General features: G+C 37.4%; 1 protein-coding gene across 1 annotated transcript in view; it reads left to right on the top strand.

The window, feature by feature from the left end:
- Positions 1 to 22,977, top strand: part of DNAH8 (dynein axonemal heavy chain 8) — a gene marked incomplete at its 5' end in the record, with an annotated part of 267,299 nt that overhangs the window by 106,230 nt on the left and 138,092 nt on the right. Inside the window, 8 exons of the mRNA XM_019633277.1 lie at positions 6,172 to 6,325; positions 7,827 to 7,991; positions 9,531 to 9,757; positions 11,590 to 11,708; positions 13,532 to 13,635; positions 14,587 to 14,763; positions 19,717 to 19,884; positions 20,381 to 20,596. Of these exons, the coding sequence (XP_019488822.1) occupies positions 6,172 to 6,325; positions 7,827 to 7,991; positions 9,531 to 9,757; positions 11,590 to 11,708; positions 13,532 to 13,635; positions 14,587 to 14,763; positions 19,717 to 19,884; positions 20,381 to 20,596 (1,330 nt within the window). The remainder of the gene's footprint in view (positions 1 to 6,171; positions 6,326 to 7,826; positions 7,992 to 9,530; positions 9,758 to 11,589; positions 11,709 to 13,531; positions 13,636 to 14,586; positions 14,764 to 19,716; positions 19,885 to 20,380; positions 20,597 to 22,977) is intronic.

The following is a 22,977-nucleotide window of genomic DNA, read 5'->3' as shown; positions in this document are numbered from 1 at the left end:
GGCGCGCCACTCAGCCGGCCCTCCTTCACTTTTAAAGATAATATTGGGTTGTCAGAAAAGTCACGGCATAGTGCTTCTATGTTTTTCGTTGCAATAATGCATCTTGACTTTTCCAACAACCCAATATTACTATTTTTACATTTAAAATTGTAACCCATCTAGAATTAATTTTCTCATAAAGTCTGAAGTCGGAATTAAGATTAGTTTTTTCAATATAGATATGCAATCGATCCAGCTTCATTTACTGAAAAGGTTTTGTTTGTTTATTTTGTTTTGTTTGCCACATCAGTGTCAGTTTCTCCCCTAAATCAACTGATCATATATATGACTATAGTCTATTCCACTGATTTATTTATCTATCTTTTGCACCATTACTCTCTGTTTTAATTACTGTCACTTTTCAATATGTTTTGAACAAATTTGTTGTTCTTCAACATTGTCTTGAATATTTGGCACTTTGTATTTTTGTATACATTCTAAATCACTTTTCCAACTTACACACACACACACACACACACACACACACACACACATACATACATACCACTCTGCTGCCAACTACATAAAAATTTAACAAGGTACAACTTACAACAGCATTTAAAGTCATAAACAGCAAAGAAATCTGGGAAATTCTTGTCAAGATGGCAAAGTAGGTAAATGCTGTGCTTGCCTCTTCTTACAACCACATCAAAATTACAACTAAACAACAGAACAATCGTAGAATTCCCTGAAGTCTAGCTGAATAGAAGTCTTATAACTAAAAATATACACAAGAAGGAGGGGCAGAGCTGAGCAACGGGCTGACCCCACACCTACCTGTGGTGGTTAAAAATTGGGAGGAATATCTAGGCTTGTGGAGAAGGTCCCACCTGAGGAGTGAAGAGCCCCAGCCCGCACCAGGTTCCCCAGCCCAGGGTTCCAGTGCTGGGGAGAGAAGTCCCTATAACTTCTGGCTGTGAAAAACACCAGAGGTTGTTACTGAGATGGAGGGTACCTGGAGTCCCAGGTGTTCCCGTTAAAGGGCCTGCTCATGGACTTGCTAGCCAATGGAGTCACTCCCTCTGAGCTCCATCACTGGGGCAGCAGCTCGAAAGGTTCCAGGGACATACAGGGAGGAATTGTGTTGTCTGGCTTCAAAACGAGAGCTTGAGGGGCAGCTTTCTCCCAGACAGAAGTACTGGCAGAAGCCATTGTTCCTTTGTTGAGCCTTCACCCTAGCCAGTGTGAAGACACAGGTGAGTACCATATCTGAGTCTCCATCAACCTGGCTAACACAATTTGCCCTGTCCTGGTGATTCCCTGAGACCCTACTCCGCCCAACTTTCAGGCCCCCCCAAGTCACTTCCAGTGGCTTTTCATACAAGTGGCCTGTCTTGGCTCATGCTTCAGACTTTCCTAAAACCTCTCAAAGGTTCAAAAAATGCAAACAAGCAGCATTTGGCTTCAGTATGCCTCATACCTCTTGCTAAGCAGCCTCAAATCTGGCACTAGAGGCAGCTAGCATCAATTGATAGCTTAGACTCTCCCAGGCACCTTCAAGCCCAGCACAAGTGGCACTCATCAGTAAGTTACTTTGTAGCTCATACCAAGTGGCCTGGGGCAGGGCACAGGCAATGGCTGACCTTGGCCTGCACCAGGGCCCCTTCCAAGAGGCTCTTGAACCAACACCCAGGGTGGATAGCTTCAGACTGAACCAGAGCACCATCCAAACACCTCCACAAATGACACACCCAAAGGGCAGCCCGGGCTGGCACCAGAGACCTGCCAAAGTGAATACAGCTCTGTAGAGTCAGCCCCTGCACAACAGCTACCCCCCCCCGTAGTCACAGCCAATCCTTACAACCAATCAGCCTGAAGATCAATTCCTCCCATTGATGTGCAAATAGTAACCAAGCCTCAACTACAACAGGAGGGCACACCCAACCCACACAAGGGACACACTTGGAACACCTGGCTCAAATGACCAGGGAGACTGTGCCACTGTGCCCCACAGGACCTACTACACAAGACCACTCTACTAAGACCAGGAGACATAGCAGCCCTACGTAATACATAGAAACAAACACAGGGAGGCAGCCAAAACTGGAAGACAAAGAAACATGTCTCAAATAAAAGAACAGAACAAAGTTCCAGAAAAAGAACTAAAGATAATGCTCAGTGATATAAAGTAGAACTTCAACAAAGAGATAGGCAATATAAAAATGGAGATAGAAAACATAAAAAAGAACCAGTTAGAAATGAAGACTACAACAACTGAAATAAAGACTAATTAGAGGAAATCAACAGTAGATTAGATGAAGCAGAGGATCAAATCAGCAATTTGGAAGCTAAGGTAACAGAAAACACCCAATCAGAACAGCAAAAAGAAAAAAATCCAAAAAAATGAGGACAGTTTAAGGGGCCTCTGGGACAACATCAAGTGTATCAACATTCACATCGTAGGGGTACCAGGAGAAGAGAGAGAGCAAGGAATTAAAAACATATTTGAAGAAATAATGACAAATAATGAAGAAATAATGACAAGAAATGTCCCTAACCTGGTGAAGGAAATAGACATACAAGCCCAGGAAGCACAGAGAGTCCCAAAGAAGATGAGCCCAAAGAACAAAATAAACAAACAAACAAAACAGAAACAAACTCATAGATACAAAGAACATTTTAATGGTTGTTAGATGGGGGATGGGGGCGGGGTTGAAGGAATAAGTGGAAAAGGGGAAAAGTTTAATAAGTACAAATTAGTAGTTACAAAATAGTAATGGGGATGTAAAGTATAGCATAAGGAATATAGTGAATAATATTGTAATAACTGTATGGCGTCAGATGGGTACTAGATTTATTGGGATAATCACTTCATAAGTCATATAAATGTCTGATCACTGTGTTGTACACCTGAAACTAATAAGTATTGTATGCCAACTGTAACTGGAACATAAAAAATATTTAAAAACATAAACATCAAATATTTAAAGATTAATTAAATTTAGTCAGTGGTCAACATTTAATAATTGGAAGATTTCATGGAAAAATCAAACAAAAATATTTCTGACTTTTCTTAAAATAATTGAAAGATCTGGCAACATTGGGCCTACATTCCCAGGGTGCTTGAGCTGAGCAGCAGCTGCCTCCTTAGATGGGACAGGCCATGCGGCAATTTACCAGAGACCCCATCAGCCCTGCTTCACTCATTGGCATTACCTGCCTTATTCCTGTAGGTATCTGAGTCTGTGATCTGAGAGTAGGTGGTATTATGGTAATTGTAGTTAGAAATGACAGAGGCTTAAATTAAGACATGTGTGTTAATTATATTTTATTGTTTTCTGTACTCTTAATGCTCTGGCACTGGGACCTTGCTGATTGGGGAGAGACTGCTCCTCCCAAGGGTGGCCCAGAAATGTGCTTTTCATATGTAAACCAACCAGTCTAGAGTTCATACTCTGAACCACTGCCTCAATCTGGCTTTATGCTCCAGGAAGCAATATTCTGCCCCAGTCAACTAGGGACAGCATCTATGCCCCAGAGCCTGCTGAAATTATTCAAACTAATGAATCCTAAATCTGCTTAGCTTCCTGCTTTTGCCTTTTTCATGGAAACTACAATAAAGGCTGTCTTTGCCTATGCTTTCCCCTCACTCCTGCTGCCTGACCAACCCTGGTGCTTCCCCACGTGGCCCTATGTGGTGTGGCATGCCTCTTTCTGTTTCTAGAGATCTGTAAGTATAAACTTCTTGCTTTATGACAGTCCTTTCCACGTGTGCATGTGTGACAATACCTGATTAAGTGGAATCCTGGATAGATTGTAAGAACAACAGGAAACGTGCGAGTACAGAGAAGGAGTCAGTGGGGCAGTTTAAAGTAGGTAGCATTGATAAGACTTAGCAATCGATAGGATATGGGGTGAAGAAGGGGAAAGAAGAAAAAATCTAGCATTACACCCCAGTTTCTCTAGTGGCATTGATCACAATGCGTTAAAATAACGTGCTTGTTCACAATTCTATCTTTTTCACTAGTCTGTAAGCTTTGTGAGGATGGACCATTGTAACCTCTGTCTTGTCCTTTACTATAAAGTGGGTACTTTTAACCAACATGATAAAATGTGTGTTGAACAAATGAATAAGTGACCAGTTTTAAAGGGATAAAATGAGAATTTAGTTTAGTATGCATTGAGTGTGAGATGTCTGCCAAATGCATAGTTTCCATAGGTAATTAGACCCATGGATGTGGTGTTCAGGAGAGGATTCTGGAGATAAAAGTATAGAAGCCTCAGTGGAGAGAACACTTTTAAGGGAATGAGGAGCATGAATAGGGTGCGTAGTAAGAAGAAAAGATGGCTGAGGAAAGAACTCTGGGGTCTCCTAGCATAGACAAAGGGAGCTTGCAAGATGGGGTGAGAAGAACAGGCAAGCCAGAGAGGAAGAATTCCAGAGTGGTTTTCAGAAACCAAGGGGGTAAAGAATTAACCTGAAAATGTTAAGCTAAGGCACAAAAAGTGATAATAGTCAACGTGTCAAAACGTTCAGTGGAGTGGATGGGTGCAGAAGTCACATTATATTAAGGAAGTGAAGAAGCAGTGATAACAAGTTTAGAAACTTCTCAAGAAGCTTAGCTATGAAAGAGAAGAGAGAGGGGTCAGGACCCAGAGAAGGGTGTGTTCTGACTGTATCTATATAGCACAAAAACAATACATAACAGTCAGTTTAATTAAAAAAGAAACAAAAACAGCCCAAATGGCCCTGTGAGCTCATTGCCTGGTGGATTCAGAGACTGGCCAGTGAGAGGATTCCACTGACAGCACTGGGCCACAGCATCTCTGCAGGAAGGACGTGGGCTGTGTTGCTCTCACAGGTGTAGCTGTGTCTCAGCAAACCATCTTACCAGTTTCTCTTTTTAATGACTTTCCCTCTTGGGAATTATTTTGAAAGGGATGTATGTTCTCTATCTGATGGAGTCCCATTTCCTGAGGTCTGTAAGACTTTTGACTGTAATGCCACCCAGAAGAGGGTAGCTAATACTCCTGGTTTTAAAATGAGCTATACATTCATTTAAACTACATCATCTCAGGGCCGGCTGAGTGGCGCGATGGTTGGGAGCTGGCTTGGGATGCCAGAGGGCCCCGGTTCGGATCCCACATATGAGGGCCAATGACACTGCCCTCTACAAAACAAAAACAAAAACAAAAAAAACTACATCATCTCTAATGCCCACAACAATCTTCAAAAATAGGTCTTATCTTCATTTTGCTGATGAGGAAACAGAGCTGAGAAATGTGAAGGAACTTTTCTACAGCTTTGGAATGGGGATTGGAACCCAGGTCCTCTAATGCCCGTAGTCTTTCCATTACACCCTATGGCATACATGAAACTCCCTATTACTTGCACTGTAAAACCTCTTTTAAGTGAGGGTTTCTTAATAGTCTTTATCATCAACTTACTCATGAAGATTTATATACAACACTTCAGAAAATGTCTGCTTTATTTTTACACATCACCTCTGATACCACACACATTTAGTAGAAAATAGAAAAAACAGAAACCAAGATCTTCTTTTCAAAAATCTATAATCATATAATTATTGGGTTGTCGGAAAAGTCATGATGTATTTTTTCTATGTTTTTCGTTTCAAAAATGCGTTATGACTTTTCCAACAACTCACTAGAACATTTCTATTATTTATATCTCATTGCATAAGGCATATTTTTTTTCTTTAGGTTTTGTCTGTATCAAGCCACTTAGTGAGATGCACAAATTACCACTATGTATAATTTATCACTAATTTTATTTATAATTTATCTTGACTTTTTACCAATCTAAACTCATCCAAATTTCAGGTTGGTTTTAGATATTATACATGTATTCCCTTGGGAAAAATCTTTTGCTGAGGACTGTCAGATTGCAGGGAAGAAAAGTTTATTTCCTAATTCCCAATTACTCTTCGTGACTCCCTTCTGGTAAATCCCCCATTTCTCATTTCTCAACAAAACATACGTTTTTTGAATTGTAGCATACAGCTATTTCACTCTAATCACTGTGTTTTTTTTATCAGGTATTATTACTTAATATCTCTTAGAGCAGAAGCAAATTATGCTCTAATCATCATGGGTTATATTGTATTTTGAGGTAAATTATGACTATACTTATATTTTTAACTTTAAATTTTCTACCACTACTCTTTTTAGGTCTTATAATGTGAATAATCTAATAGATGACTTAAAATCTTTGTATAAAGTTGCCGGTGCTGATGGAAAAGGCATTACCTTCATCTTTACTGACAATGAAATAAAAGATGAGGCATTTCTAGAGTATATTAACAACCTACTATCTTCAGGGGAGGTAGGTCTCAAATGCAGAGAAAAAGCTCATATTTATAAAATGTAAAGTATATTTGGATAGAAAAAGCAGCAGCCCTTCAGCAACCTTCAGCAAGAGAGGCCATTTACACACATTTTTCATTTTAGAAATGACTCATTTCTAAAATGATATGAGATTTGGTAAGTTTTTTGAAGTTCCTTTCAAATTAATGCTGCCTACTTCCAGATTTTTTTTTGTGTGCTTTGTTCCATTTTAAATTTGATGGCTTATTTTCTCTTTAATCTTTAATTTGATCCTATAATTTATTTTAGGAGTGAAATATCTATCTATCTATCTATCTATCTATCTATCTATCTATCTATCTATCCACCCATCCATCCATCTAGTAGTTAGGTATATAGAAGGGTTGAAAGAGTTCCGCTAGCTGTATGTCACTATTAGTGTCACCATTTCTGATGCCACTTGTATCAGCACTTTTCAGATCACTCACATGCTTGGTACTTCATTAGGAGGACTCATGGACTTAGCATATACTTGTAATCCCGACTAAGATTTATTAAAGCAACACAGTAAGGATTCACAGCCAGATCAGTAAAGAAAAAGACACATCAGGTGGAATCTGGAGAAACCCATGTGCAGGCTTCCTGCGTGCTCACCAAAGGGGCCATACTGAATGTGCTTTTTGCCCAGTAGCGACGCGCCATAGCACATGCACGCTGTTTCTGTTCCAGGGAAACCTGTTTGAGGTTCAGAGCCCAACAGTTTTATTGGGAGGGGGGCTGTGTAGTGACTCCCTGCCTAGCCACGACTGCCAAAATTCCAGACTCCCAGAGGAATGTAGATGTTCAGCATATATCCCAAAGTTTGTATCAGTAGTCTAGGCACACTGGAACAACCTTATAAATTAGCAATGAAAGAGGCATTCCAAGAGCCAAGTTCCCAGATTAAAACATGATTAAAATAAACAGAATATTATACTCCTTAAAAACATATTTAACACACAAAAAGCAGTCAAAGAACAGGAGACATAAAGAAAAAAATTGCAAAGTGGTAAATGTAAATTTCACCATAAATATTAAAGATTAAATATAAGTGGCCTACAGGTGGATACTAGGCTAGTCAGGGTGAATCACTTCGTAAATTATATAAATATCTAACCATTATGCTGTACATCTAAAATTAATGTAAAATAATATTGAATGTCAGTTGTAATTGAAAATTTTTTAAAAGGGTGAAAAGGTGAAGGGCAATAAGAGTTTCAGTTTTCCAGGCATAAAACAAATAAGTCATGGGGATGTAATATACAGCATAGAGAATGCAGTCAATAATATTGTGATAGCGTGGTATAGTGTCAGATGGGTACTGGACTTATCACAGTGATCACTTATTTAGGTATGTAAATGTTGAATAACTATGGTGTATACCTGAAACTAATATAATTTGTATGTTAGCTATATTTTAATAAAAATCTCTTTTTTTAAGTAAATAAAATACAGAACTCTTTCTTGTCTATTCCCCAAAGATCTCCAATTTGTTTGCACGGGATGAATTGGATGAAATCACCCAAGGGCTGATCTCGGTGATGAAGAAAGAGCTGCCTCGCCATCCTCCGACGTTTGATAATCTGTATGAGTACTTCATTTCAAGGTCGAGGAGGAACTTGCATGTTGTTCTCTGCTTCTCTCCAGTGAGTTTTTATTTTATTTATGTCTGTGTAGGAGGAGTTACTTATTTACATGTACTTATATAGTTTGTGAACCTTCTCTCATAGGCTCAGAAACTAATACATGTATGTTACATTGAAATAAAATTAACCCTTTATTACCATCAAGCCCCACTGACTGAAATCTCATACAAAGTATAATGATTTAAACATATCCATCTTATTAGAAATTATAGCATAGCCTACAACTTTTATTAATTACCCAGAGACACAGATTTGAATTGTAAGGGATTTGGTTATATAACCTTTGTCCAGCTCTACCTGCAATCTAGATAGACATACCATCTAGTGTGTCCCTTATGTACATTTGATTATCTGTAGCTTACTGCACTGTCCATATAGTGGTCAGTAGACATGTTTGGTCATTTAAATTTTGATTAATTAAAATTAAGTAAAAATAAAAGCCAATTTCTCAGTCCCAGTAACTCCATTTTAAGCGTTCAACAGCTACATGTGGCTGGTGGCTAGCATACTGGAAAACACATACAACGTTGAACAATTAAGCTCACGAACTCATCCTAGAAAAAGTGCTATATACCTCATTGCTGAATATAACTATGATTACCTTCGAAGTACTCTCCTTGGGAAGCTATGCACCAACACCAGTGCCTAGTCCACCCTTCAAAGCAATTTTGGAACTCTTTTTCTGGAATGGCCATCAGAACTGTCATCGTATTACCCTTGATGTCCTGAATGTCATCAAAATGTCTTCCTTTCAGTATTTTCTTTATCGTTGTGTAGAGAAAGAAGTCATTGGGGGCCAGATCAGCTGAGTAGGGAGGGTGTTCCAATACAGTGATTTATTTCCTGGCTAAAAACTCCCTCACGGACAGTGCTGTGTGAGCTGGTGCATTGTCGTGATGCAAGAGCCAAGAATTATTGGCAAAAAGTTCAGGTCATTTTCGTCTAACTTTTTGACACAGCCTTTTCAACACTTCCAAATAGTAAACTTGGTTAACTTTTTGTCCAGTTGGTACAAATTCATAATAATCCCCTGGTATCAAAAAAGGCTAGCAACATTGTTGCAACAATCAATAGAAATTTGTGTCTGTCTTTTCCCCTGTGATTCTGTTTCAGTCATGTAAATTGAACCCAACTGCTCTCCCACATACAGCTCCTCAGCTACTTGGAGAAAGTTTTTGCAGACTCCCTAAATTATTTCCTTTTTAGACCAAATACCTCCCGGTCCTTCTGTTATTTTCACTTGTTCTAGTGTCCAGGCCTTTCACTTTCCTGGTCATTTCTGTCTAGAAGAGTTATAGTTTGTCAGTTTCCTGTCAAGAGGTAACTACTAGGATCGAATCCAAGAATGCAGATGTAGTCTTAGTACAGAGAAGAGTGTAGAAATACCTTCCTTCACCTGGATACTTAATTTACTTATTAATGCAGCCCTCGATATATATTTTTTTAATTCTGAGATTGCTGTCTCAGAATGCATAAACCTCTCTCTAGCTGATTTATAATGTTTGTGTTTTTAATGCTTTCTGACTTTGCTGTCCATAGGTTGGTGAGAAGTTCCGCGCCCGTTCTTTGAAATTTCCTGGCTTGATATCAGGTTGCACTATGGACTGGTTCAGTCGCTGGCCGAAGGAGGCTCTGGTGGCCGTGGCCTCCTATTTCCTTTCAGGCTATAGTATTGTCTGCTCTAGTGAGACTAAAAGGCAAGTGGTGGAAACAATGGGTCTCTTCCATGACATGGTTTCAGAGAGCTGTGAAAGTTATTTCCAGAGGTAAGTGACATTACATAAGCACGACAACTACAGAACCACAAAGTTTACTCCAAAGAGGAATTAAATGGAACATCCAGTAAAAGACTCTTCGTATTGATTAAACACGAAGTCCCAGCTGCACTTACATTTTTTTCTTGCTTTGATTTTTCTAGTGATTATGTAATGAAAAGATTATAAATAAATGAGATTTAAAAATTAACTAGTGTCTATACTTAAGTACCTCTTTTCCTTCAGACCGCAAAGTAACACATGTTTAATGAATCATTTAATTTAATTTACTTAATTTATTTTTGAGAATGACTTAGCTAATTCATTATAAACTGTCTAAAATTAGTTCCCTATGCAAATGCATTTATTTTTATTAAATAAGTGTACCATTTTAAAGTTTCTTTATTGCCTTCTGTTAAGGGTAATTTAGATTTTGCATTTGCATCACTTAGTCTTATCAAGTCATGCATGTTTTATCATGTTTTTACACCAAATAATTATGAAACAAAGTTTGAATTGACTGTAGGACAGTCCACTCACTAAAAGCAGCAATGGTGGTTCATATGTGAAAGCTGGTGTCAGCAGTTTGAAAATATAACTTTTTCCCCCAAAAGCATGATAGTTGCTTTGTACAGTTGACAGATGTGAATATAGTTGAGCCAACATGGATTTCTGGAACAATGGACTTCTCCCTTAGGGTTAGTGGATGGACTTCAGGGGATGCTGAAACTGCCCAAAAGACTGTGCCTATTTTTCTGCATAGGGAGTCTGGGTAACACTTTCATTGATTTTCCAGGGGGTCCCAAGCTCACAAAAGTTTGTTTTTCCTGGACCATTCCCTTTACCTAAAATTATATTCAGACCACCCTTCCTGAATAGTTCAAGATAATCTCCCATATATTCTTGGTGAACTCATGAATATTAATTATTACTGTTAGATTTTCTTTCTACTTCACTTCAACTCTTTTTGATACCATCACCTTTGGAGAGAAATTTTTACCTCTGTACAGCCACAAAAATCTGTGTCTTTATTTTTGAAAAATTTGGTGTATTTTTCAAATTTTTCATGTCCTTTTAGGTTGTAGAAGTTTATTCTGAATATAATGTTTATATAACACTTTAATAATAGTCACATGAATGCCCTTAACATTTTTTTAATGTTAAAAATCTTCAGAACTCCAAAACTTAAAAATTAATATAAGAGGTAAAATGACTTGAATAGTATGTGAGTTGTTTTACTTGAGATTCTCCTGTATAAAATTATTTCTTTTATTTATTTCTATTGTTAAATATAATTGCTGTAGTAAAGGCCACAGTGAGTTGAATGTTTGAATCAAATGTGGCTGCCTTGATTTCAAGGATGATCCAGGGAGTCAAGGGGAGGCTGCTTTTCACCTCTGGGAGCCCAGCTGGTTCCTAGTTGAATGAAAGCAGATCACAGAACAAATTCACTTCAACCACTTCTCCCTAATATTTGTATGGAACCTTAAAGTTAACAAAGTGTATTTACATATGCCATTTATATATGTTTTGTCTTCACAATATTCTGGCAGGTATAAAGCCGTGATTCTCAGTTTTCCAGATAAGGATACAGAAGCTCCAAGTGGGATATGGATGGAGTTGGGTGGAGTCAAGGACCCCTACGAGGCCAAAGCATTGGTTATTTAGTGTTCTTTCTATGTCACCTCTAGGAAAACCATTCACAATTCCTGTCCTCCCACCCGTGACCTGATTTGGCTCTGGAGTGACACTGATTTTCCAGTGGGGAAAGCATGTGTTCTGACGTTGTATGTGAGCACACCAGAATGACAGAGACGAAGACCATTTTTCTGTTCTGCTTTCAGATACCGTCGAAGAACGCACGTGACTCCCAAATCTTATCTCTCATTTGTAAATGGTTATAAGAACATTTATGCCGAAAAGTTGAAATATATTAATGAACAAGCTGAACGTATGGATATTGGTAAGCAGAATGGAATTGTTTTAAGGGCTCATTTGATATGGGTTCCAATATTTTATTTGGTGAATATTGCTGTGTTTGAACATGAAATACTAACTTTATTTTTAGTAATAGATTATTTTGAAGAAATGCTCCTAAGGTTCTTTTGTCCTGTCAAGAAACTCAGGGCGCAGATGAGGCTAAAGAGGATCAAGTACTATATGGTGATGGAAAGAGAACTGACTCTGGGTGGGGAACACACAATGTGATACATAGATGATGTATTACAGAATTGTACACCTGAAACCTATGTAACTTTACTAACAGTTGTCATCCTAATAAACTTTAATTTAAAAAAAAGAAAAAAGAAACTCAGGGCAGAAGAAAATCTAAACAGAGGTGGCTTGTTTTCTTTCTAGAGCTATTTCTCCCTGTTCTTTGAACTCTGAGCCCACCCTGTGGAGCAGCGAGTCGCCACAGTCCCAGAGCTGCCACCTGCAGATGAGGAAAACCAGCTCTTGGGAACTGACCACAATTTCAATTTTTGGTTGCATTACAGTTTCCCTCGATTTGTATTCATTTTGCCATGCTAATGCTTCTCAAATTTCTAACAAAGGAAAAGGCACAAAAGAAATGAACACAAACACATAAAAGCAAGAAGAGCTTCTCTGAGCAATGGTTTTCTGAGTGTGCAGTATATGTAATATAAGTAGGAAAAGTAGAAATTAGAGTAGATTATATATCTAGAAACCATTTGGCCCAAAACACCTAGTGCTAGCTTTTCATTTCTCCTACACACAACTTGGTCACACAGCATAACTGAGCTCCAAGGTCGGTGGAATTACAGTGGTGATGGAAACGCAGTAAAAGGAACCTCCTTCTGTTCTTCTCATGGCTCACCTCCTTGCAGCTTTTCTACGTGGTGCCCCAGAATCATTGGTGTGCTGAGGCTACTTGTTTGTACTGGCTCATGAGAGCCAATTGTACATTTAGGAATTTTATGATCGGGTTGTTAAACATAGTCTTTATTAGAAATTAAATCATATAAACTTACAATTAAATATTTTAAATGAAGGCAATAAATACCCCCAAGCTTGCCACTTTTTAGTTATTTTTACTCTATTTTACTATTATTAATATTCTTGAGGTTATTTTCTTTCTATCTGTATGGTAGAAATAGTATATAATGGTGTGCTACTGAGAATCTCTTGGTAGCTTGAAATCAGCCATGGTGGGAGTATTTACACCATGGAAATTGGCAAACATATAAATGAGTGCTTCCCCTTTCCCCTCAAGAAAACAGATGCCAAACATTTTCCAAAATACCTCCATCTAGAACCCAGTTGGAAGGTGAGAAATTTAGTTACTTATTTTGCTCTATAGTTCTGAAAGTCACGGAGCCAGTTGCACAGGCTTCAGCAGCTATTTTCATTTTTATAGCAAAGATAATGACAAAAATGTTAATAGATTATGTGTCTCATTTGCCATCTCAACTGCTATATGATTCAAAAGCAAAACATGATAGCTACAAAGTGTTGGCAAAACCAAGGGGAGCATAAGTTTGTCAATTAAACTCCTTGACTAAATTAATGTTACTCAATATGATACCTTGATGTATCATATGTATCTCAATGACATTCTTCAACCAGAGCTATTTTTTTCACCCCCTTCTGAAACTCTCAGAATTATTGCTCCCAATATATGTGTATTTTTAAAGCTTTGTCCATAAATAGTTGTGTTTGTGGTAGTACTTATTTGATGCCTTATAAGTAGCAAATGCTGAATAAATATTTGATGAAGGGATGTTCATTTACTCACTAAGAGTGTATATGTGTGTGTTTGTAAAGGTCTTGATAAGCTTATGGAGGCAAGTGAATCCGTTGCAAAACTCTCTCAGGATCTTGCAGTAAAGGAGAAGGAATTGGCAGTGGCTTCCATGAAAACAGATGAAGTGAGTTTGCATTAATTTTATCACTAATGGTGAGGAACATTTTTCCATATTAAAAAAAACAACAGATCTTAAAAATGTTACTAAAAAATAAACAGGGTATAAATGTACAGACTATGTCAATAAGGTAAATTGTTCACAGAGACGATTAGATATTTCTGTTTAACTTATACCAAGACATGCATAAACTAAATATTATATCCTCTACCTGGCCTAAGACTATTCTGTCTTCTGACTCTGTCTCTCTTTCTCTGTCATCTCTTTATGAAATTTCTTCTTGACTAAAGGTTATTGGTGGTCTTCTCGTTAAGGTCTCTGCATGCTATAGGTGTATAGGATGGCCCAAGTGTCATCTGAAGTGTGTGTCAAGCAGGGAAAAGAATAAGAGAAAGAGTTGGTAGAGTTAAGAAAAAAAAAAAGATACTCCTCCCAAGGTGGTAGGGATATATGTGTGCTGCTCCTTTATCTCTGACTCCACCAGTCTCAGACTGTTTTCAGCTTCCATTTACTGAGGGTCGGTTAAAAATAGAGACTTAAGTCTTGACACTTAGCCAGTTGCAGAAATGAGTAAGGGTAGGCACTTAACAAAATATAAGCTGTTTTACTTGTTATTACATGAGGCTTAATTGGTTTCTGACCTTGTCCCATTACACGTACTTGAATTATTTCAATTTTCTAGAAATTACATAGAGTAGACATAGTATTTTTCTGAAAGCTTAAAATATTTACTTATGTATTCTAAGCCTGAGGAAAGCTTAGGAAATAGCAGACCGCCAGGGACTGCTCAAAGGAGTTACCTTAATATACCTTAAAATACAGATGACTTAGTTGGGGAATAAATTTGCTCTTATTCATGTTTTATATTATATTGAATAAATATTCTCTCACTACTCAAATCTGTAAATTTTGCTCAAAGGCTTCTATTTGCGCTCATGTGTTTCCTCAATTTAACAGGTATTAGCAGAAGTGATAGTAAGTGCTCAAGCTTCAGCCCAAGTAAAAAATGAAGTGCAGGAGGTAAAAGATAAAGCCCAAAAAATTGTGGATGAAATTGATAGTGAAAAAGTAAAAGCTGAGAGCAAACTCGAGGCAGCTAAACCTGCGCTGGAAGAAGCAGAAGCAGCCCTGAATGTGAGTAGTGTATGCTTATCCCTCCCAACACGAGTCCTGGCAGGCGCCATGTTTCATCACATATAATCAGAGAACTGAATTGAATTATTTTTCTTTCTTCTTTTTTCTGTAAGACATTGTGTATTAATAAAGGATGTATTTGTTGGTTCCAATATTTGTTTCCCTGAAACAACAAAAAGCTGTACCTATTTTGAACATAATTATAATAGGAAGGCTAAATTACAGGTGAGGTAAATGTGAGGCAAATTTTATCCCAAAAGACAAAAGTAATTATTCTACCAATAGCAATTAATTAAAAGTATATAAATTCAGGTATCAAACTTTAAAGTACATTCTTGCTGCATTTTCTATTCAACTTATGGGATATCCAGGCTTAAAGAAACTTCAAACTTTAGAACTGTTATCAATTAACATATTAAAGGTTTAAGTCAAGTTATAGTTAGAATATCATCATATATATGTGCTATGTATACTTCTTTTTTTAAGATTTTTATTAAAATATAGCACAGGGCCGGCAGAGTGGCTCAATTGGTTAAGAGCTCGCTCAAGAGTTTGAGCTCTGAGCAACAGCGGTTCGAGTCCAGCCCGAGCTGAGCAGCCGCTGAGCTGCCAACAGGTAGCAGGATGGCTCAGCTTTAAAAAAAAAAATAAATAAATAAATAAAATATAGCACACATACAATATTATATTAGTTTCAGGTGTACACCATAGTTATTCAACATTTATATACCTAGAAAAGTGATCACCATAAGTCCAGCAACCATCTGACACCGTAATATTGACTATATTCCCTATGCTTTACTTTACATCCCCATAACTATTTTGTAACTACCGATTTGTGCTTCTTAATCCCTTCACCGTTTTCACCCTGACACCAAACCCCCTCCCATCTATCACCCCAATAAATCTAGTACCCATCTGACACCCTACATAGTTATTACAATATTATCGACTATATTCCTTATGCTATAACCTACATCTCCATGAATACTTTCTAAAAACCAATTTTTACTTATTAACCCCTTCCCCATTTTCACCCCCCTCCCATCTGGCAGCCATAAAAATTTTCTCTGTATCTATAAGTTTGTTTCTCTTTTGTATGTTTATTTTGTTCTTTACATTCCACATATAAGAGAAATCACATTGCACCTGTCTATCTCTGCCTGACATGCTCCATTCAAAAGAATACCCTACAGATCCATCCATGCTACCAGAGAAGGCAAGATCTCATTCTCTCCATGACTGAGCAATATTCCATTGTATTTATGTATCACCTCCTTTTTATCCATTCATCCATCTGCAGACACCCAAGCTGCCATCACATCTTGACCATTGAAAAATTCTTCAATGGAGAAATGGGTGCACACATCCCTTCGAAGTAGCATTTTGGGTTTCTTTGGATACATACCCTGAAGTGGGATGACTGGGTCTTTCTTGGACTCTTGTTATAGCCTTTGTTTTAAAGTCTATTTTGTCTGGTATAAGTATTGCTACCACAGCTATTTTGTTGTTGTTTCCATTTTCATGAAATATATTTTTCATCCCATTGCATTCAGTCTTTGTGTGTCTTTCAATCTGAACTGAGTCTCTTGTAGACAGCATATATAAGGGGCTTGTTTCTTATCCATTCCTGTAATAATTCTTATAATACTGGTTTGGTGGTGACGAACTTCTTTAGCTTTTTCTTGTCTGGGAAGCTCTTTATCTGGGTAGAGTAATCTTGGTTGCTGATCCTTGCTTTTCATCACTTTGAATATTTCCTGCTGATCCTTTTTGACCTTCAAAGTTTCTGTTGAGAAATCAGCTAACAGTCTTATGGGAGCTCCTGTGTAGATAACTAACTTCTTTTCTCTTGCTCCTTTAATGATTGTCTCTTTGTGTTTAACAATTGGCATTTTAATTATGATGTGTCTTGGTGTGGGCCTCTTTGGGTTCATCTTGCTTTGGACTCTGCACTTCCTGGGCTTGTATTGTATGTTTATTTCCTTTGCCTGGATAGAGAAGTTTTCTGTCATTATTTCTTCAAGTACAATTTCAATTCTTTGCTCTTTCTCTTTTCCTTCTGGTACCCCTATGATGCAAATGTTGGTATGCTTGATATTGTCCCAGAGGCTCCTTAAACTGTCCACATTTTTAAAATTTTTTTGTTTTTCTCTTTGTTTTTCTGATTGCATAACAACATTTGCATCATAGGAGTACCAGAAGGAGAACAGAGGGAGCAAGGAGAGGAGAGGGAGCAAGGGATTGAGAACCTATTTGAAAATGTAATGACTGAAAACTTCCCTAACCTGGTGAGGGAAATAAACATACAGGGCCAAGAAGAGCAGAGTCCCAAAGAAGCCGACACCAAGGCATAATTAGAATGGCAAAGATTAAAGACAAGAGTTCTAAAAGCAGCAAGAGAAAGACAACTAGTTACTTACAAGGGAGCTCCAAGAGTACCAGCTGATTTCTCAACAGAAACTTTGCAAGCCAGAAGGGAGGGTCAGGAAATATTCAAAGTGATGAAAAGCAAGGGCTTATAACCAAGACTACTCTATCCAGCAAGGCTGTCATTTAAAATGGAAGGAGAGATAGAGAGCTTCCCAGAGAAGAAAAAGCTAAAGGAATTCATTACCACCAAGACAGTATTACAAGAAATGTTAAAGGCACTTCTTTAAGGAGAAGAAGGGGGAAAGAAACTAAAGATTAAAAATATGAATAATAAAATGGCAATAACTATATACCTATCAATGATCGCTTTAAATGTAAGTGGATTAAATGCTCCAATCAAAAGACTTAGGTAGCTGAATGGATAAGATTACAAGACCCAGGCATCTACAAGAAATCCACCTCAGATCAAAACACACACATAGACTGAAAGTAAAGGAATGGGAAAAGATATTTCATACAAATGGAAACAAACAAGAAAACAGCTGGGGTAGCAATACTTATATTAGATAAAATAGACTTTAAAACAAAGACTATAATAAGAGACAAAGAAGGACATTAAATAATGATAAAGGGATCAATCCAACAAGAGGACATCACCTAGTAAACATCTGTGCACCCAACATAGGGGCACCTAAATATATAAAATATTGACTGACATCAAGTCAGAGATTGACAGTAACACAATCATAGTAGGGGACTTTAACACCGCATTGACACCAATGGACAGATCTTCCAGACAGAAAATCAGTAAGGAAACAGCAGCCTTAAATGACACACTAGACCAGTATCTTTTCTGACCACAATGAAATGAAACTAGAAATCAATTATAAAACAAAGAAAAAACCTGAAAAACACAAAAACACATGGAGGCTAAATAACATGCTACTAAACAATGAGTGGGTTAACAAAGATCAACGACAAATCAAAAGATACCTTGAGACAAATGAAAATGAAAACACAGAAACTCAAAATGTATGAGACAGTGAAAACCGTCCTAAGAGGGAAATTCATAGCAATGCAGGCCTACCTCAAGAAACAAGAAAAATCTCAAATAAACAATCTAACTCTATATCTAAGGGAACTGGAAAAAGAACAGCAAACAGGCCCAAAGTGAGTACAAGGAAGGAAAAATAGAGATCAAAGCAGAAAATGAAATAGATGCTAAAAAAAATACAAAAGATCAATGAAACCAAGAGTTGGTTCTTTGAAAAGGTAAACAAAATTGATAAACCTTTAATGAGACTCATCAAGAAAAAAAGAGAGAGGACCCAAATAAATATTAATAAAATCAGAAATGAAAGAGGAGAAGTGAAAACAGACACAACAGAAATACAAAAAATGTAAAGAGACTACTCCAAGCAATTATACTCCAACAAATTGGCCAATCTGGAAAAAATGGATAAATTCCTAGAACCATACAGTCTCCCAAGGCTGAATCAAGAAGAAACAGAAAACCTGAACTGACAAATTACTACTAAAGGAATTGAATCAGTAATCAACAAGCTCCCAACAAGCAAAAGTCCGGGACCAGATGGCTTCACAGGTGAATATTACCAAACATTCAAGGAAGAATTAACATCTATTCTTCTCAAACTATTCCAAAAAGTTCAAGAGGAAGGGAGGCTCCCAAGCTCATTCTACGAGGCCACCATTACCCTGATTCCACAACCAGACAAAGACATTACAGAAAAAGAAAACTATAGGCCAGTATCTCTGATGAACATAGATGCAAAAATCCTCAACAAAATATTAGCAAACAGAATTCAGCAATATATTAAAATGATCATATGCTACGATCAAGTGGGATTTATTCCTGGTAAGCAAGGTTGGTAAAATATCTGCAAATCAATTAATGTGGTACACCACATAAACAAAAATGAAAGATAGAAATCATGTGATCATATCAAGATGCAGAAAAAGCATCAGGGTTAGAGTTACGGTTAGGTTTGTGTTTGGGTTAAGTTTAAGATGAGTACTAGAGTTATTGGGGGATCACGTCATAAATTTTATAAATGTTTAACCATTGTGTTGTACTCCTGAAACTAATATAAAATAATGTTGAAAGTCAGTTTTAATTAAAAAAAATAGTCACGGGGATATAAAGTACAGCATGGGGAATATAGTCAATAATATTATAAAAACTCTGTATAATGTCAGATAGATACTAAACTTATCAGAGGGATCACTTTATAAATTACATAAATTATATAAATGTCTAACTACTATATTGTACACCTGAAACTGATATAAAATAATATTGAATGTCAACTATAATTAAAAAAATAGACATGGGGATAGAAAGTACAGCATAAAAAATATAGTCAATAATACTGTAATAACGATGTGCAATGTGAGATGGGTAACAGACTTATTGGAGCTATCACTTTGTGAGATATATAAACGTCTTATCTCTGTTGTTTTGTACACTTGAAACTAATGAAAAAAACAAAAGTATTAGATTTTCATATGACTATGAATACTACTCAGTAAAACAATATTGATTTCTAAACCCAAATACAGACTATCAAACCAAATGATATTGCCACAGTCAGGAAACTTGCAAAGCCCCCTCATCTTATTATGAGAATCATGGACTGCACTCTGTTACTATTGCAAAAGAAAATTGATCCCGTTACTATGGATCCAGAAAAGCCCTGCTGCAAGCCATCATGGGGAGAGTCATTAAAAGTAAGTAAAACCCATTTTTATAAGCCTATGAGGGGCATCAGGTGCCCCCATCCCAGGATACTTAATATAGACCAGACAAGCTGGCAGACAAAACTCAATCACTGTGTATTGAATAATTTATCTTAATCTCCATCTCCCCAAAATGTAAGTAGGGAAAAGTTTTACAACTTTTTATAAAAGCTCTTCAGAAGCGGCCTTGATGTCAACCCAACCCAGTCTCCAAAAGGAGGCCTGTGTGGTCAGTGGCATTTAGGTGCGTTCACTTGACAGGAAGCTTACGTAGCTTTTATTTTTACTCTTTCACCATGGAAATGGGAAGACAGTTTGTAATTTACAGATTTAGGCTTACTAATGCCATAGTCTTGATTTGTATGTTTAGAGCAAATCACTTGTTACTTCTTTGAAAAAAAAAAATTCAATTCAGAAGTACATACTAACTCAGAAAAAAAGCATTTTTTTTCATTCAGTACTTACAGGTTGTAATACTATTTTTCAGCTGATGAGTGCACCAGGCTTCTTGTCGAGCCTTCAGCATTTCCCCAAGGACACTATAAATGAAGAGACGATTGAGTTACTGGAGCCATATTTTGATATGGATGATTACACTTTTGAAAGCGCCAAAAAAGTCTGTGGGAATGTGGCTGGTCTGCTGTCTTGGACACGTGCTATGGCAACGTTTTATGGTATCAATAGAGAAGTGTTGCCCCTGAAGGTAAAAGTTTCCTTCCTTCTACAATAAGTCAATGTTTAATAAAATTAGTCATCAGCATTCCTGCTATTAAAAGACATAATTCTGACTAATAATGGTAGATATCCCTGTTACAAGCTTTTCTTTTTTCCTGTATGTCCTCTCAGAGTTTCTCATTCTTTTTACATCTGTTATGTGTTTCTTGGCATCTCAGACAAGAAATGCAAACCAACCTGTTAACTTAGGGAATGAAATTATCAGGCATAATAATCAAGCTGTCATAAAAGAAAACTTACCATTTCTTTAAAGTTTGGAGATGAGGTTTGGAAACTGGATTTGATTGCTGCATTTCAAACAGAATTTATAAAAAATTCGGAACAGAACCTAGAATGTTTTAAATTTCAAAGACAGAAAGAGAAACTTATATGCATCTAAGAAACAAACGCGATTTTAAAAGTTGCTTAGAAAAGAGGAGAAATCAGGATGTCACTGCCATCCCACAACCCTAAGTACTAGGAAATAATAAAAAATCACATGCAGAGTATTGAGGAAGACATTGCTGGGGTGCAAAAATTCAAACACTGGTCAAGCTGCTCTTCATGTGTGAGGGAACAGAAAGACATTCTCAAGGATGCAATTGAAGTATCGAGGGACACACACACACACACACACACACACACACACACACACACGCCCATCTATACTGGCCCAGACTGTCCTTCATGTTTGAGGTAACAGAAGGTCATTCTCAGGAGTGCAAAGGAGTCACAAAATATGCCATCCAGACAAACACTACCCCCACTGCCCAGCCCCATAAAGTGAAAAGAGTTGAAAGTGGTTGCTCTGTGGAATGGAAAATGGTGCATAGGTGGGCAGGGGAATACTGGTTTTCATAACAAGCCTTACAGAAGCGACTGCCTCTTTAAACTCTGTGCTTTGAGACAAGTAGAAAATAAATTTTAAAACTTTTAAGAGGAAAATGTTGAGAAAATATAGCAAATACACCCAAACAAAAAGATACCAAGAGAGAAATATTACTATAAATGTAGAATTCAAGGAAAGAAAGCACTTGTAAGAGTCATTATTTTGTATGGATAAAAATTTTGATCCATGGTGAGACTTAATTGTAATAGTGTATTATGCAATAAATAAAATAGTATCAAGTTACATAAAGCAAAATTATTAATATTTTAAGTGGGGATTAATAAAAATACTATTGTAATTTGATATCATGGCACATAATATCAATCTACCGCAGATCTGCCAGGCATAGGACCACTTTATAGGTGTGCGACCTGTGCACACAGGGTTCTGTGTTTTGGAGGGTTCCTGCTTGGCTTAATGCTCTGCTGTCACCCTCTTGAAGTTCTTAATAATTTTTAAACAAGAGATCCCACATTTCCATTTTATACTGGGCCCTGCAAATTATGTAGCCAGTCTTGAGTAGACATAAATTAATAATTATATGAAAGATTTTATACTATATTATTTTTAAGGTTGAATAGCTCTATTGAACTTGCTTCAATATAAAGCATATGAAATTATTCCTAGTGTCCAAGAAATAATTACGAAAATTGATCATATTCAATATTAAAAGAAGACCTTGATTCAATTTCCAAAAGCAAAAAAATTGCTGAGGCCTCGTTCTGTGATAATAAGCTGTAAAATTGAAAGTTTACATTTTAGGGGCCGGCCGAGTGGCTCAGTTGGTTAAAAGTTGGCTTAAAAGCCCAAGCTCTGAGCAACAGGGCCAATGGTTCAATTCGCACATGGGCCAGTAATGCTGTGCCCGAGCTGAGCTGTCGCTGAGCTGCCGGCAGGTGGCAGGATGGCTCAGCTGGTGACAGCATGTGCTCCTAACAACAAGGTTGCTGATTCAACTCCCACATGGGATGGTGAGCTACGCCCATCCGCAGCTAAGACCAAACTCAGCACCTTGATCTGAGCTGCTGCCTGGATGGCTCAGTGGATAGAGCGTGCACTGTTAACAGCAAGGCTGCCAGTTTGACTCCCACATGGGATGGTGGCTACACCTACCTGCTACTAAGATTGAACACAGCACCTTGAGCTTAGAGGCCATGAACTGCTGATGGACAGCCAGGTGGCGACTGGCGCCCTCTACAACGAAGATCGAAGAACAACAACTTGGCTGGTCCCCTTCCCCAATTCCCCAACACTGTCCCCCTTCCCCCAATTCCCCAATAAAATCTTAAAAAAAAAAAAAGAAAAGAAAAAGAAAGAAAGTTTACATTTTAAAAAGCTAGTCACTTCTATTTAGAAAGTGATGACAAAAAAACTGGTTGCCAAAGCTATTTATGATGTGGCCAAAATGGTACATTCTTAGCCCTTAAATAAATCAAAGAAACTAGATAGTCCAGTACATACTCACGAGTATAATCATACAT

The sequence above is a fragment of the Hipposideros armiger genome, unplaced genomic scaffold (assembly GCF_001890085.2).
Source record: "Hipposideros armiger isolate ML-2016 unplaced genomic scaffold, ASM189008v1 scaffold_1270, whole genome shotgun sequence".
Taxonomy (NCBI): domain Eukaryota; kingdom Metazoa; phylum Chordata; class Mammalia; order Chiroptera; family Hipposideridae; genus Hipposideros; species Hipposideros armiger.
Note: the sequence above shows the minus strand (reverse complement) of the source record. Positions and strands in the feature narration are given on the sequence as shown.